Source organism: Centroberyx affinis, unplaced genomic scaffold (assembly GCF_046629955.1).
Source record: "Centroberyx affinis isolate AG114_WGS23_722 - 3 ecotype Tasmania unplaced genomic scaffold, CSIRO-AGI_Caff_v1 ptg002538l_1, whole genome shotgun sequence".
NCBI classification, from domain to species: Eukaryota; Metazoa; Chordata; class Actinopteri; order Beryciformes; family Berycidae; genus Centroberyx; species Centroberyx affinis.
The window spans coordinates 42,908-70,812 of NW_027280755.1; the positions used below are offsets into that span (position 1 = coordinate 42,908).

The 27,905-nt window shown below is 42.6% G+C and overlaps 1 protein-coding gene and 2 long non-coding RNA genes across 3 annotated transcripts in view; all 3 read left to right on the top strand.

The window, feature by feature from the left end:
- Nucleotides 1-15,007, top strand: part of LOC139656790 (carabin-like) — a 57,245-nt gene extending 42,238 nt beyond the window's left edge. Inside the window, exons 9-10 of the mRNA XM_071534412.1 lie at nucleotides 1,789-2,091; nucleotides 14,503-15,007. Of these exons, the coding sequence (XP_071390513.1) occupies nucleotides 1,789-2,091; nucleotides 14,503-14,569 (370 nt within the window). The 3' untranslated portion in view covers nucleotides 14,570-15,007. The remainder of the gene's footprint in view (nucleotides 1-1,788; nucleotides 2,092-14,502) is intronic.
- A 1,319-nt stretch (nucleotides 15,008-16,326) lies between these two features.
- Nucleotides 16,327-17,124, top strand: LOC139656786 (uncharacterized). Its single transcript, XR_011696157.1, has 3 exons — nucleotides 16,327-16,638; nucleotides 16,740-16,840; nucleotides 17,026-17,124. It is a non-coding gene; the product is annotated as an uncharacterized lncRNA (long non-coding RNA).
- Nucleotides 17,125-17,518: 394 nt separating this feature from the next.
- LOC139656787 (uncharacterized) lies at nucleotides 17,519-19,281 on the top strand. Its single transcript, XR_011696158.1, has 3 exons — nucleotides 17,519-17,593; nucleotides 18,309-18,492; nucleotides 18,953-19,281. It is a non-coding gene; the product is annotated as an uncharacterized lncRNA (long non-coding RNA).
- The last annotated feature ends 8,624 nt before the right edge of the window (nucleotides 19,282-27,905 follow it).

A 27,905-nucleotide genomic window follows, 5' to 3' on the forward strand; every position in this document is an offset into this window, starting at 1 on the left:
TAGTTTGCTTTGTTTTAGATATTTTAAATTGAGAGTTGTGTACATGTGCATGTGCTGAGCTTGAAAAGTGACATAGCATCCCCTTTTTCCTGCCACAAAACCTTCCAGAGTTCTCTCTCTCTCTCTCTCTCTCTCTCTCTCTCTCTCTCTCTCTCTCTCTCTCTCTCTCTCTCTCTCTCTCTCTCTGTGTATGTTTCACTGCCCATCCCTACCCCCCACACCCACTCCTCCCCCCTCTGTAGTGAGGTAACCACTATGCAGGTGTTTCCTGTGGTATAATATATTGGTAGGCCTGCACCTGAGGATAAAGGGAACATCACAACACAGTGGGAATGGAGTTGTTATCCCAGCTGAAAGGGAGGGAAGGGGGGGAGAGGAGATAGTGGAGAGAAACAAATTTTTCACTTGGGAGATTTTTTGAAATGCCAGCAAATATGTTTGAATTGAAATGAGAATCAGGGAAGCAATGAGCAGAGAGGGGGTTGGAGGAGGCATGGACTAACCTACTTGTCCTCAGTATAACCTAACACCAAGGTGACATTTTGACCTCTGGGTCACAGTGATGTCATTCTCTGTAGCCGGGTTCATCTACTGCTGTGTACTGTAGCTTTAAAACAGCTTTGCCCTCAAAAATACATGTAGAAACTCTGGCTTTAAACCTGACTGAATTTTACACTGCTTTATACAAGTTGATGTCAAATTGTGTCATTTTGTTTTGTAGTTCACTGATTATCACTACAACACGTTTTATTCTGACTCTGTAAATTGTGTTTTTTTGGTCTCCACTGGCAAAAGGTCACTTGTTCCCCATCGTTTCCACCACGTTTATTACTGTAATAAGCTGAGAAAAGTTCATGCTACATAGGCAGCTGATGGGCTCATCTGTCTTTGTCATCAAAGCCAGCGCAGGCAGTTCGCTCTGTGCCATGGTCAAACAAAATACATAGAAAGCCATACCTACATCCATTTTACGATGTAAACACAGGGTATCCATTGATCCTTTAAAAGTCTGACCAAGTCATAAATTATCTAAATTTGAGGTCTTAAAAAGTATTAAAATATCTCAAATACATTTATTAGAGGTCTTACATTTTTCCAACATGTAATGACAGGTTTCTTTTTCATTGAGAATGATTAAAAAGCTTTAAATTAATAACAATGAAATAAAATAAAATGGTGGTATTGAGAGTTTTTACATGCAGTGACATTTAGTGTGTTGCATACAGGTTTGTAAAACAGGGTTAATACAATATGCAAAATATGTCCCGTCATTGTAGCTGCTTTAATAGAAACAATTGGACATCATATCTGCAAGTCATTTTCTGGTGTCCATTTTTTTAATGCTGTTTAACACTTTCAGAACTTTCAAAAGCTAAGTTCTGTTGGCTGTTTTTGGCAGATTTTTATTTCTTTTTGGTGTTTTAAGTTGTTCTTAAATTCCAGGTAGCTTTAAACGGTTTAAATTTGTCTTTGTGAAACCTACAGATACCCTGAAGTAAAATGCTACATTATCACCAGCTGAATAGAGCGTCTGGCATTGTTAAGGAAACAAAGCGTACTTTGGATGACCCGTTTTCTCATATTATGAGCACAAAATGTGGTTAAGGAAGCCCTTGTTCTACAGAAGTGGAATTGTGTGAACCTGCCCTGGGAATGTTATATGGAGTTACCAAGAAGTGGAAAAACCGAAGCCTTTATCTAAAAAGTTTCCAGGGCAAGGCTGTGTTAACATGCAGCAATTGTAAGTCAGCCGTTTGTGATGTCCTGTGTGTTCTGTGTGTTTCCCAGACCAGAGCGAACCTTCAGGAGGGCCGGTACGGGACCTGTTGGCAAGGTGGCCCGTCGCCGTAGCAACAACGGCCTCATCCAGCCTCTCAGAGTCAAGTCCCTACGCCTGCTCCGGAGCGGCAAGAACCCGCCGCCCCAGACCCCTCCCTCCTCCTCATCCGTCCTCCCCTCATCCCTGCGTTCCTCCACCCTTCCTCCCTCCTCCTCCTCCTCCATCCCGTCATCCCAGGGCTCTGAATCCTTCGCTTCTCCAGGCGGAACGGAGCCAAAGCAGCAAGACACGCCCAGGACAGCTCTCATCAAGTAAGCTCGCCACCAAATAGGCACACTCTGTCCTATAATGTCAGATTTCTTTGCTGTACATCCTTTGCGGTGACATCACAGATTAGGAGGCGAGACTTCTCCTCTCTCGTTCCTCGAAATGGGAGACGGTGGCGGATGCTCAGTAATGCAACCCACACAGCCCCAGGGCATAGGATTAACATTTTGAAGCCGAAATTAATTTGCCATTCCCATTTAAATCTTCACCCACCGGGATCAAAATCATTTATTCAAGATTTTCAAACGGTTGAAGTGAGTTTCGTCTCCTTTAAGCTCAAATAATTGTCCCACAATCTGATTTACGCCTTTTCCGCTGTGGTTGAGTGATGACGGCCCATATAATGAGCTCATTAAGAACCAAAAATGCTTCATCAAATAATACCAATCAGTCAGAGGGTAATTACTGCCTGTTATTGTGTTTATTAGAAGGAGAAATGAATGGTGAAGGATATCGTACTGACTCGTCAAACAGTTGTATCACACCTTTTGTCCCGCGGTGACTGTAATCTGACCCCGCCTGTGTTTGTTTTAGCCTCCTCGCTGGCTGCAGTTCGTATTGCGTTGGTAAGACATGACAGCTTTGCTAGCTTTGGTTATAATTGTGATGTAGTCATCTTGATAATTAGAGGGATCAGGAGGTCGTAATCTCGTCGTTGACAGATGACTTGTGGAAGGGAAGTTTAGGTTTTAGAGTAAATCGCTGCTAGTGAATGAAATCTGCTGTTTCATGGTCGGTATTTCAGGCAGTAAGAAAAATGACATTCAATTTTAAAATTATATATATGGAGATTTGAATGTGGTTTGTGGGCCTCGGAGTCATAGAACTTTCTCAGTACAAAAAAAAAGAAAAATTTGAGGTTTTCATTGAATGACTAATACCGGATTTGCCGAGCAGGCACAGCAGGTAGTAAGTTGGTGTAGTTGTACCAATATTTGGCGAGATCAAACATGTCGAATAAACCCTTTTATTGGCAGATGACGGATGTAGAAGAAAGCTGTGGTCAAGCTCAAAGTAAATGCGGTGAACAGACCCACATCAAATAGCCCATCCAATTTCCACGCTATCAAAAGAGCAGCTCGTAAGCCTGTGTTAATCTGGCTGGAAGCTGCAGTCATAGGAAGTGTGTTTATTTCAGAGGAGACAGCGACACCCCACATCAAACGTCTTCCGCACTGATCTATCCAAAAAGCTGACACAGACACACTTTATTTCTGCAAATTGACCTTGAGGCAGGCAACAGGATATGATGGTTACAGCAGTATGATTTATTGCTGTAACTGGAAAAAAAAACTATGGAAGTATTGTTCCCAGGTACACAACAAATGGTGCTGATCATTCAGAATACATTCATGCTAATGAGTTTATTGTTTGGCTAGTAGCTGAGGTGAGAGAAATGGTAAAAATTGACCTGAGCCTAAGTCTTTTCAGCTTTTGTTGAACAATGAAGTTCCAAGGAAGTTCAAGACTTTACATACTACATAAAATAGTCATTAAGAATGTATTTACTTTATTAACAGCCTATTCATTGCATTATTAGGATAATCTTAGATCAAAGCTACCGTTATATTGTATGTGAGATTATAGTGAGAACTCTTGACTTTAGTGCTGCTGTGTTAGCTGTAGATCACACCTGTAAAACTGTGACAATGGATGGGATGACCTGCCATAGACCCTTCATTGTTTTACAGCATACACATTGTTAATTGGTAATGAAACTTGTCAACCTTTATTCCAGTGTGTATTGTTTATTTGGAAATGCATAATCTGGGGAAGAGGCACGACGCTTCAGAGAAATATTTCTTAATTTTTTTGCGCAGTTAAAACAAGATGTTTCAGCTGTCAAAGCTGTCAACAGAATGAAATTGGTGAGACAATGATACATTTGTTACCATTCAAATTCATTGTCTAGTCCTAGCCCTTTTTACTCTGATGTATTAGTTTGGCACAGCCCAAACGTCATGTTTTAACCACATAAAAGAAGTACTTTAAATCAGAGTCATGTGTCCTCCCTGGATTGCGCTGCTACTGTTTTGTGGCTGCGCCTCGTCTCCGCCCCCCCCCCGCGCCCCGTGGCTCCCAGAGAGCCACAGCCAGGTTCCCGGGTGATTATCGCCGTCATCGATGTGTGTAACGCCCGGGTGTAAACGCCACTCTGCGTAAATGGGAAGTAGATCACGCTGATGTGTTTATGGTCTTTCTAATGGGTTTACGAGATGCGGGTGAGAGAGAGAGAGAGAGAGAGAGAGAGAGAGAGATAGCCCATCCTGTTGTGTTTCCATACCATTTCACAGCAGGGCAGGGCGGGGACACCGCGGCCCTAAAATAGACTTTCCTGTTGAGTAGGTTACACACCTTCTGCACAGTACGTCCCTCCCAGGAATCTCATGGGAGGTACAGTACATCTCCACTACTGTAGGCAACACCTTCCTTTTTACGTGTGTGTGTGTGTGTCTGTCTTTATTGGTGTGCGGTAGTTCACTGTGTGTGTGTGTGTGTGTGTGGGAAAGAAGGAAATCCAATCGGCATGTACAGGAAGATGAGCTAAGCTGCCCTGTCCTCACTGTCTCAGTGATGGAGCGTATCTGCAGTCCCTTTTCCTTTCTCTGTGACCTCCCTGGTGTAGGAGGGTCGAACAGGGGACAGATTTTTTTTTTTATTATTCATTAATGCTTTAATTTGGCTTTCTTAAACCTGGCCTACATACAAAACCTGCCACACAAAATCTGCCTGTCTGTCCCCTCGTCTTTCTGTCTATCTACCCATCTTTGGCACTGGACAGGCAGATGGTGTATGTTACCAGCATTGTGATAGAAAAGTTGATAGACAAAAAAAAACATGTTTTCCAGATGAGGATCACAGTGTTAATTATACCTGACACAGTGCCAGCTAACTAGCTCAACCTGTATTCACCCAGCCATCGTCTGCATGAAATCACACACACACACACACACACACACACACACACACACGACTGTCTCACTCCCACCGTCTCAAGGTCAGACGCTTTCTCACACATACAGTACTATACAATTACACTTGCACGCACACACTTGTACACACAGATTTACCACGCTCTCTCTCACTGCCGCACAGAGACGAGACGAGAGAAGTCTCTCTGCGGAATCAGGGTGTGGAAGGTTCCGTAATTAAAACTCTGCATGACCTGGCTCACTCACTTCCAAGTATGTTACAAGATTCCTCCTTAGTATTACACAATACTAAGGCACAATAAAAAGACAGCTATACTCATGAGACTTAATTCTCTGGCTGAAAGGCGCTGGCTCAAAATCTAGGGCTGGGTATTGTTGGAAAATGTTTCAGCACCGCTTGATGCAGCAAATTTGATACCACTTCTAAAAACCAGCATCTTTTACTGATATGGTCAACGTATTTCATTTGGGGAGGTTTTTTGTGGTTGTTGTTGTTTGTTGTTTCTGTTGATCACTGGGCCAGTTGTTTATGAGTTTGATTACATTGTTTAGTGCTGTGTAGTTATTAACCTTGTGTTTGTGTCTGTGTGTGTGTGTCTGCACGTGCAACTGAGCCAGTTGTGTGTTACACAACTGTTCAACGGTTGTTCATTTGCATTTGTTTACCAGTGTTTGGTGTGTGTGTGTGTGTGTGTGTGTGTATAGTTGCACCAGTTGTTTATCAGGTTCTCCATTGGCATTGTTCGGTTGTGTGTGTGTGCGTGTGTGAGGTCAACCAGAGGTAGCTTATCACAGTGCACAGGTATTAAATGATAAAGCCACTGACACAATCAACGACATATGCGACTACCACAGCCTTTCACTACCATACAGGCATGTGGGATGTGTGTAAGGAGAGAGAGAGAGAGAGAGAATCCATCGCATTCTGTTTTCACCATGTTGTAATGGCTGTATTGATTCCCAGCTTTAAGGACATGGGGAGAGAATTCATGAGATGACTATGTCCTATGTGCTGCCTTTTGGAGTTTGTGTGTGTGTGTATGTTTCTGTAAGAGAGACCGACAGAAAGGATGAGTCTGTACATACTGCGTGTGTGTGTGTGTGTGTTGGCTGAGGCTTGTCATCTGATCCTCTAGTGTTGTAAGGTGTATGTTCAGCAGTGTGGGAGCCACTCTCCTGTCCTGTACTCACCTCTCATCTCCTCTCCCTGGGGAGGTGTGTGTGTGTGCACGCGTGCATGTGTGTGTGTACACGTGTGTTTGTACATGGCGCTTGCGCATATCCACTGGGACCAGATTAGGGTTAGCAACAGTAGGTGTGTGATGATATGTTGGGCATGCTGTAACCCGATCGTGTGTGTGTGAGTGTGTGTGTGTTCATGCACTTTTGAGTTGTGCATGCTCCATGTAATGAAACACAAAATAAAAGGCAAAATAAATCCAGGCATGCCCATAATGAAAATTGCTAAATCAATCGGGCACACACTGCACATACAGTATATTGATGTATACACACACACCACCTCTGCCGTTGTTAAGGGAATTGTTAAGATGCAGGTGTAGTGGTGTTATGTAACAGGATAGTGAGGACACTGAGGACGGACGGATGAGTGATCAAACACACACACACACTTGAGCTCATCCTATTAAAGAAACAAAGGGACAGTGAAGCTCTCTGCAGTGTTTGGTGCCGAGACCAGCTGAGTGACACCTCCACAGTCTTCTGACTGCCACAGACAAATGCAGTTAGAAGCAAACATAGTGGCACAGTGAGCTAAACTTGGTCTTATTTTGTTGGTGCTGTCACTTTTTTTTAACATAGGTTAACATGATTACCTATAGTAATAAGCTGCCAGTCTGTTATTTTGTCCCATATTCATCCTATGAGGTGAAGTTCATATGCAACAATGTTATAATATGTATTCCACAGACTTCACCTCACACTTGAAAATGGACTGTATATACAATAGGATGACCATTAGTGTGAATGATTCCCATTCAAAAAGGCAGTACAATGTCCACTCAGAGGTGACATCCATAGCCATGCAGACATCACACACTCACAATATCACACTGACAACTGACACACTGGCAACAGAATAACTCAACAGGAGAGTGAGTATCAAAGGAGCAGAAAATCACACAGAAGTGGAAGCTCAGGACAGGATTTCAAGGATCAAAAGAGCTCTGTAGTATTGCGGAGTTCACCAGCAGGCAGCCAGAGGAGTTGTGGATACACAGCTAATGTTTATTATCCTGTTGTTTTGAGTGCATGCATGTCTGTGTATGTAGATGTGAGTCTGCGTCCACACGCATTGCTGCAAACATGCATGTGTGTTTGTGTGTGTGTGTGTGTTCTCCACTTGGTGTGGAGCGTTGTTCCCTTGACACACTACACCACCCTAATCTTAATCATTCATGACATCACTCCAGATTTCCCAGCGATGCTCGGCTGTCGTTTGCTGTGTGTGTGTATAAGTTGACGGCGACTGCAGCAGACTTTGCCCGTGTGAAGAATTACATTCTTCAGGTCACACATGAGCGAAGAAAACAAGCCTCACACTGACTGATATCCCACACCGTGGTGTTTGTTTGATCAAAGCCTCAGCCCCAAGCCTCTTAGAAAAGGGAACTGGCATCTGAAGCGCGCGCACACACACACGCACACACACACACACACACACACACACACACACACACACACCTTACTGTTTCTCTAAGAAAGTGTCAACCCTAAGCCTAAAAGATTTGAAAGAAAAAATAATAGCAGTGGGGTGTCAGCTATTTAAACTCAGGGTGAACTTAGTTTCCCCTCAAGTATCAACCTAGAGTATCGAATGTCCATGTGTCTTAGACTTAATCCACTATTTATATTCCCAATGCTTTTTTTCAGCTTTAGCATGTCTGTATTGATTGATCAGTCTAAAACCAAGATGCCATCTTATGGCTGTACCATTAAACAACCTTTATACAATGATATGTCTTAAGCCCCTTATTACAGTTGAAACCTTAGGATTTCTACTTTCATTCAACATTAAGCACTGTGAGCAAAGCCTGGGTGTATTTGTCACACAATAACAGCAGTGCCTGTGCAGGTGTAGGCAGAGTTCCAAGGGTTAAGGTCTACATCAAGAGAAGGTCAGCCTGGAGGCTTTTCAGCGAAGGCTGAGGTACTGCACAAGTGAATGGCAGCTTCGGCCCACGCCTTGCTGTTTATCTAGGAAGGTGAACAAAAGCTAACAGATATAAATGTAAAAGTGAGTGAACCATGAATGGACCACACCTCGTTGTTTTTGTAAGTCCTGAATGAAAACGGCTTCCCCCAAGCATGGAGAGAGCTCAGTGAAGGAAACTGTTTTAAATAGAAATGAATTGTACACACCTTGTTTTCCCACTGACCAAAGTGACTGATCGTTTCTCGTACAGTTATTGTAAGTGGAAATGAAAAAGTTTAAGGTGTTGACTTTTATAGGTGAATAGCTGTCAAGGTTAATATGATGTAAATATACATATATATGGTCCCGTGAGCCGCTCCGCAGCTTGCCCTGTAGATAGTTGCCTGACTAAAAGCTTAACACAGCCTGGATGAGAATTCACAAAGAAAAGAGGTAACGGGTTAATATCAAAGTGTTGCTTATCTAAACACTTGATTAAAAGAGCTGGCCTGTGACTGCGAGAGCCACAGCAGTGAATGGAAAAGGTCAAAGTTAATGACTGTCAGCGGAGAGGCCTTCAAGGTTAACAGCGTAAAAGTGAACGATCCTGTGGACAACCACTGTAACTTTTACACACAGCCGGGTCAAAAGGACAACTCGGACTCATTAGTAGAAAACGGTAACTCGGAGAAAAGGACACCACAGGAAAACCACACAATTTTTACAGACAAAGAAAAGAGCGGCACCTCCAGAAACTCAAACTTAAACAGACAATCCAAGGAAAAAGATGTCACAGTACTCACCTTAGTGTTTACCCAGGAAACCCCTTATCCCCTATGACTGCTGGAGTCCTAGTGGAAGCGGAAACGGGTAGCGATGGAGGCCAATATGCCCCTAACACCCTCACCTCATTGTGTTTATGTAAGAATGTGATGAAAGCCTCTGTCCTATGGCTGTGAGCATGGCGGCGGTAGTAAAGGTAAAAGTGAATTGCTCTGCGACGTCAACACCTTGTTATTAAGAAAATGATCAAAGGCTTTTTGTCTCTAGACCTTACACCTAACACCTGAGATGCAGCAGCTGAAATGTAGTGGTAAAAGTCAATGATGGTTGTATAATTTAACATCATGGTCCTATCTAGTGTACGGTTACAGATGTCCCACCACTCTATGCCTACTTTGTAACTAATACTGTAGGCTTTTCTAAACAATTTAGAAAAAAAGAATTCTACATTTCGCTCGCTTTAAATGAAATACTACATGATAGAAGCCTTAAGTAACTTCCCAGCAGTCCCTGTAGCCCGTACCCAAGATCCTATCTAATATGTGCTGTGTCTTACTGGGGAACACCTGCACTCTCACCTGCTGAGGGCAGGATGAGGGAGCCGGGCTGTAAAGATTTGGCTGCCAACGACCGAGTCCTTTTGTCTTTTTGTTGTGAAAGGCAGAGCCTGTCACTCAGCTGTCACACGAATATATCCAGGTCGAATAAGACCGAACGCAGGCCGGGCAGGAAAGCTTTGTCACAACATCAAAAAAGATCAAACCTCTGTCAGCGGGCCTTGTCGCTCTCCTCCTCTCTTCCTCCTCCCGTTCTTTTCCTTCTCTCTCCCCCTATCACATTGGATGTTTGAGTTCAACCCTCAGCCTTGAGTCATTTTCTCTCCTGTCTGTTTGTGGCGCTTCACTCAGAAATGTTTGTGTTTGAGAGTAGTCGGGGTAAAGTTAAAGCTCCCGAATGTATTTAGCCATCGCAATTCATGTCATGTTCACATATGTTCTTGAAGAGTTGGTTTTGTAGATTGAAAATAAGCTTTGTGGGACATTTTCAACCCATCAGAACTCATAATACTCCTGAGAAAACAAACCTACAACAACTTTGAAATACATGTAAACTTGTTCTTATCTGGTGCATACTGTCATTTTGCAATCAGGTGTTTAGAATTTTGGTGTTAGGCAGATGCTCCTATCCAGAGTCTTTTTATCACAGCTCAGACAGTGCATCTCTTGGGGGGGAAAATGTCTTTGATCCAATACATCATCTTTGAAACCAATAGGTTTGACAGTCCTGCAGCTGGCAGCGTCACACTGCAGTTACAGACTCTTTGAAGTTGAGTTGGCCGGTGGATTCAGGTTTCACCGGAGCATTTCTGTGCGAAGATGTAACTTGATGGAGAAAGCTGCAGCTTCAGTGCTAAGGCGGCTCTGGTAAGCTGAGCCCAGTCGGTGAGACCTGCTGAGTCACCAGGCAAGGAAATGGTTTTACTGGTGTAGTACACCGCTGGCTGCCTGCGTCTCTCTCTCTCCAGTTTCCTCCTGCTCCTTGCAGTGTAATTGAATTTAAATTATGCATGCTGTATGTCTGCTGGAGCGGAGAGGTAATAATCACTCTCTTTGTCCAGGTTTTTGTGTGTGTTGTGTCGTGTGTGTGTGTATGTACTGCACCCACCCATCTGGGTATGCGAGTGTGTGTGTACGTATTTGTATGCACTGTACATACTGTGTTTTGTGTGTGCGAGCATGTACCGTAGATACCCTGTGTGCATGATTGTGTTTCTGTGTGTGTGTGTGTGGGCATGTGCATGCTCTTGCATAGCCTGTGAGACACACCAGCAACCTGAGCTCAGTTCACCTGACTGGTGTTACCTGGCTAGCATGTTCCCATTACTGTAGCTAGTGTACAATAGTCCTTACATGACACTGTTTATAAAACAGACATAAAATATAAAACCCTGTTCCAGCATTGTCTTTGTGTGTGTGTGTGTGTGAGAGAGAGAGAGCTCTGTCCACCTGACTGATGTTACTCTGTCACCTTAGCTACATTATTCCCACCACACTGTAGCTGCTGTAGCATGGTCCCTACATAACACCCAGTGTAAATGTTTCAGCAGTTCCTTTGTGGCACCTTATGAGTGGAAACTATATCTATTTTGTGCGACAGTGGAACAAGCACTATTGAGCTCTACCACAGTTTCTTTAAGGACAGATTCAGGACCCCAAATGGGTCATAGGCCTGATTCTTTCAGACCGCAACATGACAGGAGAACTCGGTGTGCTCGTTTTACCTCCAGAGCTGGAAAAGTTCAGCAGCACCCGATATACTTCATTGTTTTTAGTAGAAGGTCTCAGGTTTGGTGGATGTTTTCTCACAGATGTAGAGTAGATATGAAAAGTGAATCAGAGCTCAATAGGCCTATTGTAAAGCTAAACCATATCTCTGCTTTATGATCGTTATCAAACGCTCTCACAGCAGCCTAGAAACTGCACTCAGTGGTGCAGTATCTCCCAGCTATATTTTGTCTGAATGTTTTCCTGCCTTTTGTAAACAAGAGGGACACATTTGCAGAGAAATCAGGGGGCCGTCTCTTTTTATCTGATGCAGTTTTTGCAGATATGCAGTCGAAGCGTTAAGCACTGGAACCGCGAGTTGAAGCTGAACATGTTAGTTGATTCACCTACAGTGTAAAATGGATTTCATATCAAGAAGATGAATAAAAGGCAAAAGAACAGACAGATTTGGACATTTTATTTTCCATGTTCACCACCAGCAAATTTGACTACTGAAATACTGATACACCTGAGCTCTTTTTTGTTTATGCCTTTGGTATTGGATGTCGAAGAGGTTTTTTTTGTCATGTTATTTTGTTTGATGTATTTATTTGAGCCCGATTCATCATATTAAATATTAAAACCATACCACCCTGAAAACTATACAGTATATTCCTAACAGTATCCCTCCCCCTCTCCTCTCCTCTCTTCACTGACCTGTATTCAGCCAAGTGAATTGAACCATACGCGCAAGGCAGCCAGATTACAACTACAATACATCAGTATTGTTTGCCCTTTTAACGCGTTCCGTGGAGGTAATGTGAGTGTGATGGCAGGGATGGAGGGAGTGGAAGATAGAGATGGAATGTAGATGTTTTCCACCTGGACTGTTGGGCTGAAACTCTGCTCCTGCTTCACTCCAGTGTGTCTACACACATACACACACACACACACAAAACAGGTCATTACCCATGCAGGTCCTGCTCCAGCAGTTGCGCAAGAGCATTTCTGTGTGGCGGTGACAAAGGTGTCTTTTATTTGCTCTTGTTTTGTTGCTCTTGTGTGTTGGGGGGGCAGGGGGTGCACACTTTTATTATTCCCCAACTGGTCTATTTTGGTCTTTGTTCGAGCCATAGGTGTTCATACTTTGGTGACAGGCCGGCTCTTCGGTGGATATCCATTATGTTGCGTGCACTTTCCTTTTTTTCATAGACTTCCTTTGGGAATAAAAGTGATTATGCGACTTCATTTAAAGGCCATGGACTGAATAACGCGGGGCCCCGACTCACTGGCCGCATAGGAGCCAGCGACATTTTAAATGTTTAGAATGACCGACTCGGCCATAGGTTTGCATTCTTCCATTGAATTACCTCCATAGACTTGCATTGTGTAAAAGGGCAGACCGAGGGCCAGCCAGAGTGAATGGCTGTTTACCATCAGGTTGGGTCTGTCTCCAACCACACGCAGCTAAAGCCACCGTAGCTAACCTGCTCAGGGTAATCGCTGCTCTCACACACACACACACACACACACACAGATGGCCTCATAATAGAAATGACGCCAAAAGGGACAGACCAGCGGCTCACACACACACACACACACACACACACACACCACTCATATCTCGCTTGCAAGCACATGTACTCACTCAGACACATGCACACACCAGCCCAGGCCAGACAATTTAATCCAGGGAGCTGCAGTGGTGTTTATGTCATGTGGAGTGAAGGCAGGCTGGACTATAAGTGGGTGACAGAGCATGGTAAAACGGCTCCGACAGTAAAGGGTTAATCCTGAGGTCGTATTCAGACCGATAAAGCTGTCATACATGTGTAATGTTATGGTCGGTTTTTTTTTGTTGGTTTTTTTTGCACTCTGGTAAGATAAGCAGATTTTCAAAACCCCAGGCCGGGATAAGGGAGCTGCGAGCGCACACACACACACACACAGATTTACACACGTTTTATCAGTAGAGACACATATCAAGAGTAAGTACGTGGCATTGTTTCACTTCACTCTTCACATCTGTGGGAATATGAATTGTGGTCGGTGGCGGCTTGGAGGGGCACCGAGGCTATTCAGCTGTGAAGTGTTTTTGTGTGAAAAATTTAAAGACCCTTAGGAGGGAAAACAGAGACGGAGCAAAAGAGAGGAGGCATCTGAGATCTTTTAGAGCTTTCTCTCCATTTTGACCCCCCCCCCCCCCCCTCATTCCCTCTCCACAGAGAGGTCTGTACCTTTTAGATAGAACTGATATATTTTAATAAGCACACCATCTCTTTTTATTGCTTGCTACAAACAGCAGCATATTGCCTCGTCACTTAAACTGCACATTCTCTAATAATAACAGTGTGTGTGCGAGTGTCTTCCTTTTGTCTCTTTCTTGGCTGTTTGGACATTCTGATGGGGATGTTTGTATGTGCTGAGGTCAGTTTGCACAGGATCACATCTACCTTTTTATCACAACTACTGTTTCCTTACTGGCTTAAGGTTTAGATAGCTTTAGGGTGTGTTCATACCAAGCATGCTTAGAGCAGTTCATTTGATTGGTTGGCCAGGTGACAACAATGCCATTCCAACTGAGGTGGCACCAAATAACCACACCGAGATGAAACGCGAGTCTCAGAGAACTGCAGTGCGGTTTGTTAGGAGTGAGAACATTTTCCAAACCAAACACAGTCAACAGCTCCTTAACATCAGGTTTTATGGGTATTAGGAGAGGGTTGTTGACACCTGATAACCAGCAGTTCCTCATGCTTGGAAAGCCTAGCATAACAAAATGAACCAAGGGCAAACCACAGCCTGGACTGATGCTCATATTCAGCTATTTCTTCATGTGTTATATAATGATATGAACACCAGAGACAGCAAAGACTGTGACAACTTCCTCATGCGTACCTCTGCCTTTCTTACCTGTCAGGTCACCAAAACTCTGTCCAATAAACAAGCTACTTGTGAGTCCATGTGACTTTTGTTTACAAGCCCTGCTTCACTTGTAACTGGCAGTGTGAACCTAAATGAAGCAAATATATAAATGCAACAAAGTCAACCTCTCCACCATGGTTGGGACCAAAGAAAACAAACTGTAGGTGTGATCGCAACCTCACAAAGAAGTTACACAACCTGCTACAGCTGAGAGTGGCAGTCAGATCCCAGAACAAATAAGTTGTGTCACCGTTATTATTAGTGCCTTAGTCTATTCTTTGTTACTAACTAAACATCACTCACTTCTCTTCCTCTCCCCCTGTCTCTCTCTTCCAGGGAGTTGTCATCCAGACACCAGACCAGCGTCCCCTTCAGGAACGTCAGAGAGTCGAAGCTCATCTGAGACCGAAACTGCAAGAGGGATGCAGCGGAAGGAGAGAAGCAATGCAATGCACTAAACGTTTACATTAAATTTGAAATGCTGCACTGAAAACTCACTAGTTGGTTATGTAGATTAGGTGGCCTGTCACTGTTTTGGTCTGGGACCCAAGTGAGACATTTACTCAACCAGGGACCCAAAACAAATTGTCAAATTTTATGAATCCAAGCTGTAGATGGTCTGAAGGAACCTACTTTTGTAGCTGAGGTTTTGTAGAGCTGTAAAAAAAAACAGCTTTGTGATTTATATAGTATGAGACTTGGGGGGGGAAGAGAGTAGCTCTAAACCCATCATGTGCAGAATATTGTGTGTGTGTGTGTGTGCATGCATATGCATGTAGGCCCACATCTATTTTGATACTACTTCTCCCTGCAGTTTCCAGTTGACCGATAAGTCCTTAAAGACAACTCTGTGTTTTTATTGTCTTTTTATATAGTTGAAACTAATAAAATATTGATACACTTTCTAATGGTGACTTATTATTTATTTAGTAGTATGTCTGTCTTGGGCTGAGGGACTGCTGTGTTTAAAGTGGGACTGTGTGCGAGTGTGACTGTGTGTGTGTGTGTGTGTGTGTGTTAATGAGCCAATATTTCATCCGGCTTCCAAAACCGCAGTCGCCGTTATGTAATTATCTCAGCTAGGTGTGGGAACTATTTACATTAATTAACACGCACAGGTAGAATGTGTTGACTTGACAGTGTCTGTTTTGCTTTGTTGTCAACTCAATCTGGTTTAATGATTTATTCTTTTTTTTCACTCAGCCACTTAAACTCAAATGTCAGCTGCACGGTGCATCAGTTCAGCTCCAAACACTATTTTTGATCATTATGTCTTGTCAAAAGTGTCATGTAATAATTTTAAAAAAATCCAGTTGACCTAATTCCAGCACCTTGGTGTCACTGTCAGCTTGCACAGCCTCATATTTCCTTTGCATTACGTGCTCATGAGTCATTTCCAACATCTTAAAGATATGTTAATTGTGACGCACATTTAGCGTCACTCGTCTTTTTCTCTGTGAGCACGTGGAAATCACAGCGCTAACCTGCTCTCTGTCGGGTTCCTCTCGGCTGCGGTGTCACGACAGCAGAGCGTGATTTAGTGCCGCTATTAATCTGTCATGCCCAGAGAGAAAACACAGTCAACTGCACCCGATCCATGGGATGGATAGACGGATAGGTGAAAGGCGTGGGTTGAAATAACTGTTTTGATCCAACACACCGATACTTGGCTCCTATAGAGGTGGATCAAAAAAAAGAGGAGAACTGGAGAAACACTTAACTAGGAACAGGAGAGGAGGAGAGAGAGAGAGAGAGCCAACTAACATCAGAGATTATGGGAGTTGTAATTTCACATTCAAGTGGATGGATTTATTTAAGACGCAGTGATAAGAGTGGGCCAGCGATGACGTTTTTTCACTTCAAGGGGTTTTTGAATGTAGTTTTGGCCTGATGATGAAAATAAACAGTTTAATGCAATTTTGTTATGAGATAAATTAACGCTGCTTTCACAAATTCTAAAGCATAAATGTAATCGATATTAGTAAAAAATAAACTTCAGCTTCAGCTAATAATAAGCTTCAGCTTCAGGCAAGCTAGCACGCTAGCAAATTCAAAAACCTACAATTTTAAAAAACTACAATAGGTTGTTTGCAGTCACGTGATTCCGATGACGCGCGAAATTCAGATGGAGGGCAGGAAGTGAAAAGCAGAATAGACGAGATGGAGGAAAGCCCGTACTGTGCGAGTTTAGACGATATTACAAGAGAAAGGTATAAACAGAAAATCACAACATACGTTGGACGTGATCCTTATGTTATGAAGAGGAGCGATTTTTCAACTGAATTGAAAGATTTGCCTGCTATCGAGGCAGTAGATATAAGCAACTACCTTGTCCTCCAGACATCCTTCTACTCAAGAAAACAAATGAAAGCATACAAAAGTATGGAGGCATACAACTTTTTTGTAAGCGGTTGGGTCCACGACCTCGGTACGAAGGTGCTCCACAATGACTGTCGTTTGGTTTTCGCCAGGGTGAGTGGCTTTTCTGTTATTGTCCTGTGGATTAACCTAGCAACAAACATTCAACTCCGCGGCGCCTCTCGACGTTAACGTTATGGTTGTTACCGGTGTAGGTTAACCACTCTCAAAGGTCCGGTGAAACGCCACTAAAGACGTGGATCATCGCGAAACAAGACGGAGAAGTCATTGCAGCTCATTGCAATTGCATGGCAGGGTAAGTTATTTACGTTCACCTGTCTTTTGTGTAACTGTTAACCCCGATTTAAGTGTTAATGGTGTTGCTTGTAGCTATTGTTTTAAATCTATCACCAGTGCACACCCACAGATGAACTGTGCAAAATACAATTTTCCATTTGTGGTTAATAAAGAAATGTCTGTTCTATTCTATTCTATTCACAGATTGTCAGAATCCTGTTCTCATGTAGGGGCAGTTCTGTTTTCCATTGAAGCTGGTGTTAAGATGCGAGATACAGCCTCCTGCACAACGGAAAAGTGCAAGTGGCTGATGCCATCACATGTAAAAAAGGTATTTAAATGTACATATCATTGCTTTTGTTTTTGTATAAGATGTATGTACATGTAATTGTAGCCTACCCTAACCTACTAAGGGAAATGACAGTAACTGTCAATTTCTAAAACACACTTCTGCAGATCCTAACACAGGAAAACTAAGATCAAACACTGCAACTACAATTTTTATGGTTTGCCTTAGACTAAGACAAACAACACAAATTGTAGTTGCAATGTCATATCTTAAATTTTCCATGTTATGGACCACAGAAGTGTGTGTTAGAAATTGTCAGATACTGTCATTTCCCTTAGTAGGGCAGCACTTTATGATCTTTATGCTTTTTACATTTTTCAGATTCCTGCCGCTCCTGTAGCTCTTATAGACTTCTCCTCAGCAAAATCCAAAAAACAAAAACTGGACGATGCCATCGCTGGGAGGTCAACTGAACAACCTAAGGTTGGGAAACCAGTTCAATGTCCAAGAGTGAAGAGAGGGTCAGAAACATATGCAAGGTTTTTTGATTCCTTAAGCAGAAACTGTCCAAAGAGTGCTGCACTGATGGCTAGGGAGAATTACCACAAGGAATTTGTCCCCAAATCTTGCATGCTGCCTAAAACTGTTCTTGAATACAGAACACCAGAGACTCTGCAGCTATCCCCCAAAGAGCTTGGAGAGCTATGCCAGGATTTCCAGCTAGAAGAGCTAACCCCTTCTCAGGTCCAGGCTGTAGAGAAGGCAACTCGAAGCCAGGGTGCATCCAGGATTTGGTATCGACAAAGAGCTGGACGCATAACTGCCTCTAAGCTTAAACAAATTCTTAAGACTAACCCTCTGCAACCATCCAAGAGCCTGATTAAGGCCATATGCTACCCAGAGGCACACAAGTTCACCACAGTCGCGACCAGGTATTTAGGGTTTGAATTAGGATAAGACAGAGGTGAGATTTTGGGTAAGACTAGCACAAGGGTCAACATCAGGTATAGGCTTATAAGGCAAGGGTTAGGCAGGGGTAGGGTTAAGCATAGGGGTTAGGATAATAGTCAATATTTAAACCATTGAACCATAATAATGTTGCCTACAATAATGACCCACTCCAAAGTTTCTAAATTCAACACTGAATATTAAATTACCATTTATTTTTTTGCTTATTGTCTCTGTGTACCATTTACAGTTACGGATGCAAACATGAGGCACAAGCCAGAAGAGAGTATGAGAAGCTGATGGGTCCGGAGCATGAGGGCTTCTCCTGTATGGAAAGTGGTCTCTGGCTGAATCCCAAGTGGCCATACATGGGAGCTTCGCCTGATGGGATTGCCACTTGTGACTGTCATGGAACAGGGATTTGCGAGATAAAGGTAATATTACGGTTCATTATAAACGTGCTGAGAAAGATGTTCTACATTCATAATTTCACTTCAATGTAAAGACAGAAAGCATTTAAACTGTGGAAAGATATTGGCATGCATATTTGTTTACATGGTTAGTTCACTGATTTCTTATATAAAGACAATAGGTGTTTGTTGTTTTTTTTACTGATATGTTCCGACTGCCAAGCCTGCAGTCTTCATCAGAAATATTGCTGAAGCTTCCTGTCAGCTGATTTATGTGGTAACAGGTAGGACGACCATGTCCACATAAATCAGCTGACAGGAAGCTTCGGCAACACCTCTGATGAAGACTGCAGGCTTGGCAGTCGAAACATGTCAGGTAAAAAACACCTGTCTTTACATAAGAATCAGTGAATTAAATAAAAAGTCAGACAAAATTGACTTCTTCAGTCTATTGTTTACATGTTCTTTTCACTGTGAACTTTAGTGCCCACACTGCAAGCAAGACGAGGTTAATCTGCGCCTGTGTGCTGGAGACAAGGGATTCTGCCTCATCAATGATGGGGATGATGTTACACTGGACAGGAGCCATGCTTACTACTTCCAAGTCCAGGCACAGCTTCACATTGTGGATGCTGAGTATTGCGACTTTGTGGTGTGGAACCGTAATGACATTTTTGTTGAAAGAATTTTGCCTGATATGGAATTTTGGGATGATGTGATTCCCAAAGTTGAGGATTTTTTCAGAAACAGTATACTTCCAGAAGTGTTGGGACAGCAAGTTACAAAGTAACATGTTGACATGTAATATGACTAAAGGACACTAGCTCACATCAGCTCAGGCACTAGATTCAGTCATATTTTGCAAATGAAAAACACATGACTAACATGAATGTATCTTTTTTTTTTGGGCAATCAGATGTTTATTGAGAAGATAATAAGACAACAAAGTTATTAGTGGTTTCTTATTTACAAGAACAGTGTACAACTATAAATTGGATTTTAGTTACTTTTCAGATGGAGATTTGACACAATGGATAATATAACAAGCTTTTAAAATACAACACATTGTTAAAGATGAAACCAGTGGTTTCCAACCTTTTTGGCTTTTGACGTCTTACAAAAAGCAGTGTGTAGTCGGGTCACATTTCAGATGTCTATGAGTTGTTAACAGCTCCACCAAATAGTGATTTTTCCCTCTAAACCTCACATGGTTTCATTTCAATAAATGTTCAAATGATCCAATATTTCAGCAAAAATCAAAGATTAGAGAAAAAGTCCAAAAACTGAAAACAGATTTGTGTATCAGAACTTTGTTTTTTTCCTTCTTTCCTCTCCCATTGATCATCTCACGACCCCTCAGATTTATCTGGTGACCCTTTGGAGGGGCCCGACCCCTAGGTTGGGAACCACTGGACTAAACTAGCTAACTGTATATAAAGTAGTTCAAACTAGCTCCACCTCCAGCAGCTACAACAGTAACATGCTGCTTACACACTGATGCTTCAGTATTAATAATCTACTGATGTCATATATAATAAAATATCAGTCAGAGGGACCAAACCACTACTTTTACTTAATACTTTAACTACATTTTGCTGCTAATACTTATGTACTTTTACTTAAGTATGATTTTTCATGCAGGACTTTTACTTGTAATGGAGTGTTTTTACATTGCTGTATTGGTACTTTTACTTAATTAAAGGTACTTCTTCCACCACTGCCCGTCTATAGGCCATGTTCCTCTAGCTTTTGTAATTTCTTACTCCAGTGGGACAATAGACTCTGATAAATTTGACAAGGCACAGCAAATAACTCCAATCTTATCAATCAATGACAGTGACTCGCCTGGTTTTGTTGCCATGTGTTCGATGGGCATGGCCCTACTTTGCAGAATCTGATATTTCCTTCTGACTAATCCTATAACCCTTTCGACATGAATACGTACATTAGCTATTTTTCTAGTTTGTTCCACCTCGTATGCTGACAACTGTCTTTTCCCCTTAGTGAACGCAGGTATCTGTAGTGAAGCACAGTAGAATCCTACACTATCCCCAACATTAAACCCACGGTCTGCTAGAACAATATCTCCAGGTAACAGGTTTTTTAGGAGGTCACTCTCTTCAGTAATCTGCTTATCACTAACTCTTCCTCCCCAGGCAGGAGATATGTAAGAGACATACCCTTGGGGAGCAACACCGATCAGAAACTTCACAGTGTGGTGATGCTTATAGTTTGACCACGTTTGTGCTCTAGCAAGCAAATTAGAAGGTCTTTCAATAAATACTTCAAAACAGTCTACGATCACAGCAACTCTACATCCAAATGCTTGCCTGAATGCCATTGGCATTGTAGCTTGAAGTACATCTCGCTCTGGCCACTCAATTAGAAACTCCAATCTCTCATGAAGTATGCCAATTAACTTGTGCCAAACTCTAGAAACAGTGGAGTAAGAGACGTTGAACCTGAAAGCCAAATCTTTCAGAGGGAGATTTAGTCTCAACCTCAGCAAAACTAAAATTACTTGTTCAAATTTAGAAAGCACAGACAAATGGCCCGCAGTGATATAAGGCTCACACAGTTGAAAAACCTGCATTAAAACTAAGAAGTTGGGGAGCCCAGTGTAAAACTTTGTCTTGTCTTCATTCTTCTGAAAAGACTCTTGGCTAAACTGTGTGTCCAATGCTTTAGTCCGAAGATCACCCAGCTCTGTTGTGGTTTGCTTCAGAACATCCTCCATCCTCTCAATGTCATCCATGGTTAGGTCTGTCTGGCATCCTGCATCTGCATACAATATATGGCAATAGGGAGAGGGAGTTATTCAAATTACTCTCCAAATTATTCATTATGGGAATTGTTGTCTAGTTATCTTCTTAGTTGTCAACATTCAATCAGGTGGGTTCATTGAGTACTTAGTTATCTACATTGTGCAAGCCTAATTCAAATACATTTACATACATTATTTGTTGTCAGAATCACGTCTGCCTTATCCAACTATAATCTAAGATACTGGCTACACTTATTAATACAATTAATTTACCTTGTCGATCATGTAACATCTCAGTGATGTCCTCTGGCTCTGGGTTCTCAGCTGACTCATGGAGATCCAGCAAGGCCTCTGCACCTTCTGTGCGTCTTTCTTGATCATCTCTGGACTTCATCCTCTCCTCTCGTAGACGTGATGCCTCTGACATGGGCTTACCTTTCTGATAACCGAGGTTAACTGTAGGAGCCCAGTCTACAGACTCAACGTCGTTTAAAGCACTAGGGCACCCTAAAGAAAACAACAAAACCGCAATTAAACGCTTGTAGCAATAAGGTTGCACCCTGCAAAACACTTTGTAGTTAGCTAGCGTTGGTTATCGTTGCTACGTATTGTTGTTCAGTTACAGGGGTACAAACTCCAACAAAGCAAAGAAAAATCAATAACTTTAACGTTATAAAGTAAGGAAACAGCCACATAAGTTACGTTACCCTTGACGAAGTGGTCACTGCACACACGAGCATTATCCGACTCCGCTCCTCCCGACCGCAGACGAAGGTTCGCAAGCCATTTTTGCCGGCGTTTTTCGGTCAATTTCTTGCATTTTTCCCCCTTATGAACAACAACTTTTGGTACTCGATAAAAGCACCTCGTGGTTTCTCGGTTTGATCGATTTGAGCAACCGTAAACGACGCAAACCATAGGCATTTTGAGAGCTTGTGATAGTGCTTCTTATGTACAAAATCACTTCCTGCCCTCCATCTGCATTTCGCGCCACAGCAACGCAGTGACGTGACGTCATATGCAAACAACCTATTGGGCAAAAAAAACTATAAATGGGTAAATCTACAATCCAAATTGAAAAGAGCGTGAGTACTACAGTTCAGAGGCTTTATGACAGACTATTCTGCGAAATGACTTGTTATTATGCGACAAACTCATTGTAGTTAAAGAAAGTTAGCCATTTGTTAGCAACTTAGTTTATTACGATGCATAAAACCTTCAAAATTCACTAAAGGGATGTTTCATGGTTTATTTTATCTCACAGAATGAAACGTTGAATCTTTCTTAAGCTTGTCTTAACCACAGACCTTATTTTCAGGCTTTTCACCAAAACCCCATTCGAATCGTAATCACTTCTCGGCTCAAAAATGCTAACTCACCTCCCGGTTTTAGAACTCAAAACTGCATCTCTCTCTTTATCAACCTCTTTTTTTTTGTTTTATCCTCACTTCTCTATCCAAATCAGTCTTCATTTCAACTTCCAGGTTTTTTGTGTCAACACTTCTCTCTCTCTCTCTCCCTACCTCTCTCTCTGGGTGAACCATTAAGGTAGTGACCTATTAAAAGCTGTGGAATGTGCCCGGCGGACCCTCTGACCTTGTAATGGTTTGACCCGGTAGTTCAGGATCAAAGACGGCCCTGCGCAAACCTGGCCGGAGAAGCGGGGGGTTGGACAGAGGGGTCGCATACCTCTGTCCACTTCCCCTGCATTACGGGTTTATGAAATCGTTTGAGAAACATTAGCCTTAACCTACCGCTTAGAGACTTAAAATTGCTGCAATGCGTGGCAAACTGTACGCTTTGGGACTGGGATTACAGGAATCGAACATTTTTAAAGCGATCCGCTTTACTGTTAAGACGGAACAAAGCTCCCGTTTCAGTCAAACATTAACGTTTTGCTGTTTTACTCATAATTCCCCGAAGTCCCTTAAAAATATTGTTATCCCGCTGTGGGACTTTGTATTTATTTTCAGGAAGTCTTAACGCCACAACGGTGCAGTAAACACGTCCGCTTATTTATGCAACATGATTAGAACATATCTTGAATGTTGTACATGATACATATTTATGAAACGCTTTGTCTTTGTCATTTTTCACATGAGGAATCCAGAAAATTGCTGTTTGGGATATCCATGGGAGCTGAAGGCGTTGAGGCACGTAACATATCATTTCCACTTTGTACCGGCTAAACCACATCCTAATATTAAGTTAAGTTGTATTATTTACAGCCCCAAAAATCTTTTCTAATCCGTCCCCTCCTCTTCATCTGTTTGTACCTTCACAAATGAGGGGGAATTTAGCGGTGAAACCCCCCTAAGTGAGCGTAGCTTTCACCTGGATTCACCCATTCAGTCTGTTTCCTATAAACAGCAGGTGGTCCAGATATCGCGCTCCAGTACAAATCTGTAATAAACGAATGCAATCTGTCTTAACATCTGTCTCCCCCGTGTCAGAGACTTTGTCGACTCCGGTTGAGCAAACATGGGAGAGACAGAATAAGACGGATAGTGTCGGAAAGAGAGGGGGGAACATTTAGGTGAGAGGAGAGAGAGATAGAGAGTGAAATAGCAGGAGAGGAACAGGGGGGTTAATGATTGCCTCCTGTTTCCCAACATCCTCCCCCTGTTAAGCTAATCTACAATCACATTCTTTCGTTCCAGAGGAGAGAAAGGAGGAGGAGTGAGGCTCTGAACCGAGTGTCTCAGTCCTCAGAAGATAGCGGCAAATGCCAAGAAACGACAGTGGGAAGAGAATCATGCAAACCTCATTACATAAAAGCACGTGAAAAATACATTTTAAGTGATTTAAAGCAGTGATTCTCAACCTTTTTCATATCAAGGACCCCTAATTTAGTCCACATTAGAGCCACAGACCCCCATTTGGACAGTCCACCATTGAGATTTTGTCTCTCGGACCCAAATCTGAGAATATTTTTATTGTTGGATATGATTTTGTCCAGAATTCCATGACTATCTGTAGAGATAACAGAGAAACTATGATCAAAACAGTCATTCTTCTACATTCTCTAACTGTGTTAACTGAAATTAAATAATGGAGAAGTTTAACAATTCATCAGTTTGCTGGAGACCCCCTTGGAACCCCCTCAAGGACCCCTGGTGGTCCCCGGACCCCACGTTGAGAACCTCTGAGTAAGCTCATACTCTGATTACGAGAAACCCAGTTAAGATGCCCGGCTCACTCCCATGTTAAACTGGTTACTGGGAAGTAGGGCTGCAACTAACGATTATTTTCTCTATTGATTAATCTATCAATTAGTTTTTCGATTAATCATTTAGTCTATAAAATCTCAAAAATAATAACACATGGCCATCACAAACTTCCAGAGCCCAAAGTGATTCTTAAAATTGCTTACTTTGACCAAAAAAAATGTGAAACAGAAAAGTGTTTTTTTCAAAGCGGTTGAGCGGTTATCATTGTTTATTACCGGAGAGTTTTCCCTACCTGTAGCCGCCTGGCCGCGGTGTCTCACGTTTCACTCTTGAAACGGTTAGCCAATCGGAACGGAGGGGTCGTTAATATTAATGAGCCTTAAAGACACGGCGACAGAAACGGCCTGTTCTTGGTAAGGCTCAGAGAGATGCTGGAAAATGAACGTGGAAAAATGGATTGAGAGTGTTTTTGGTTCATGACACCACACACACAGCTTTGAATGGACCTGAAGACACAAAATAAAACACTGGAAAGCTTTAAAAACCTTTAAGAGATTGGAGAGACTTTTGGGCAGGAACAGAGAGAGTGTTGGAGCCGTCTAGGCGAAAGGAATTAAACACATGAACGACTTTGTCAAGGTTGCGGAATGATAAAATCAGCTTCATTTTGAAGATGGTTCTTAACTGACCAAAACAGCATAAAGCATAAATGTGTCAGCATAAAAATGACTCCTCCTCCTCTATTCTTTGGCATTATTCTGCCTGCCTAACACTGAAAACCTATTCAACAACTGTATCAGGGTTAACTGCATGTTAAACCTCATGACCCAGTCAGCTGATTACATCCATTTTGAGGTCAATAACCAGTAAATTGTGGCTGCAAACATAGTTATGTATTGTTGTGACGCTGTATGAACGCCTGGCACATGAATGACCTGGTTACACACACACACACACACTCACTTTCGGCTGAATTGATGCGAACTAGGGAGCAGAAAATGGAAACTGGAAGGTCGAGTATTTCTTTCTGTCACACACACACACACACACACATATTTCCAGCCGTGCTGACGAGAGCAGAAAAGGCGAAATGTGTTTTACACTCGTACACACATCTCATAGACACACACACACACACACACACACACTGCAGAGGTAATGGGAAGTGGCACAGGACAGGAAGGAGAAGGGCAGCATGTGTTTCCTTCTATTCATCTGTTGGTGTTGGTGGTGATGATGATGATGGGGATGGAGGAGAGAGGGAACATCCTGCTTCTCTCTCTCTCTCTCTCTCTCTCTCTCTCTCTCTCTCTCTCTCTCTCTCTCTCTCTCTCTCTCTAATAGCTGACTGTGGTTTGCCCTCACTTCATTTTGCACACACACATCATCCTTATCTATATCCCATCTTTCTTCCCTGCCACTCTCAGCTGAACACTGTCTATTAAATGCAGTGAACCCGCATGACAACACTTCCTCTCGCATGGCCCCGAGGAGGAGGAGGAGGAGGAGGAGGAGGGCTTGTTTTCCAGCCCAGGATCTCTGTGGTTGCGGTTTCATTTGCAGGTACAAGGTTTGTCTGTGTTGACAGCACTGATAGCACGCAAACAAGTCATTGACTGGAGTCCTGAAGTCTTGTTTCAGGTGGTTTCAGGTGGTTTTTCAGTGCAAATCGGCTTGTTTCAGGAATTTTCTTGATGCTTTTTTCCAGAAAATCCACAAAACAAGTGGAAGTATCTCACCTCATTCCATGTTTAAGACTTAATGACTTAAGATGGACTTTTTTTTTTTTTTTTTTTTACTGCATTGGTTCTGCAGTGTAAACAAGCCTGTACTCCCCAGTCTTAAGCTGTAAACCCCCACAACAGCCTGTCCCCCTGTTTATCACCTCTTTAAATAATGGATGGTGTCATTTTGTGTCATTATGTCATTAAGCTGCCAAGTGAAGACTGTAAACCGACACATAACCCCATCCCAGACCCCACTGTAATGAGGACCCACCCTGCCCGGGCTGATAGGAAATGAGGTGGGCTTGTTTTGAGGCCCTGGGCAGGCTTTTCATCGACACCTGGGCGGTGCAACATAAAAAGTATAACCCAGGTACATTCTCTCTAAATAAATCGCTCAAATCAACTGTAGGCAACTGCGTTTTTTTCGGTCCCTGCAAATACATAATCGTCAAATGAATTCTGTGGCATGACAACAATTATCAATATGGATGATGAAATGCCACACATAGCGCTGTCACAACTGTCCTGCTTTGTAAATTGAACAAGCTTAATGCAACTGTTTTTTTTGTGGTAAAAACAGGGCATAAGCTACATCTTAAACAGTAAAAAGGGATTTAAAAGATATAAGGCCTTTCATGTCTTTCATGTAGTGAAAATATGAGGGGATATTTTTGGAACCTGGAATGGTTCTCAATTGAAAAATGCATTATGAACCACACATTGCAATCAATTTGTGCGGGATGTGGACCAGATTAACACGTGACACGACTTCATCAGGATCTGTGGGGAAAACTGGAAACTGGCGGCGATTGTTCTGAACAACAGCAGCTCATTCATCCGCTTTCATATCGATAATTGCACCAGTATGACTTATGACTAATAATAGAATAACTCCATTTGTTCATGGAAACGAGGGCACGAGCTGCAGTGACGTCCTGCTGAACACACCGTGGCTGGAACGCGTCACTTTGTGTGTGTGTGTGTGTGTGTGTGTGTGTGTGTGTGTTCTTGTATTGCTATACATATGAGGACCTGTCCTCACAAGCACAGAAAGATGAGGAAAGTGAGGACATTTTGCTGCTTATCACTTGTTTAAGAGGCTTTCTTTGGTTTAGGATTTGGGTTTAGGGTGAAGATTAGAATTAGGATGTGTTAAATGTTAAGGTTGGGCATGTAGCGGCAACAATAAAGGTTAGGGAATGAAATGTGTGTGAGTGTGTGTTAGAAAGTGTAAGGCATCATTACCAGGCTTTAATTCCAGTAGTGGATGATTAATATGTTTTTGGCACTCGGCTCAGTATGTATGCTCTGGCTCCATGTATCACTTAAGAGCCGTGACTCCCACCTGTGGGAACTCGTTTAAGTACCGAGAGAGTGTTCTACACACACACACACACACACACACACACACACACACACACACACACACACACACACACACACACACTGCTGCAACCTGTTCTCTTGTTTCTGGGAATATTTAAAAGCCTGGCTTGTTCAATGACAGCAGAATCTAGTTTTAGTCTGATGTTCTTGTATAGTACCTGTAGTCTCTCTTTCTCTCTCTCTCTCGCTCTCTCACACATACACACAAATCTGGTAAATGTATCCTTCACACACACACACACACACACACACACAGGGGTGTTTGCCTTTGACAGGAGTGAGGAGCGTGAGGTCAAGGCAGCGTCGGGCAGTGTGTGTGTTGACTCCTGGTTGATGTTTAAGCCACAGCTTACATTACTGTGCTGGGTGGAGCACAGTCCGTCACCACAG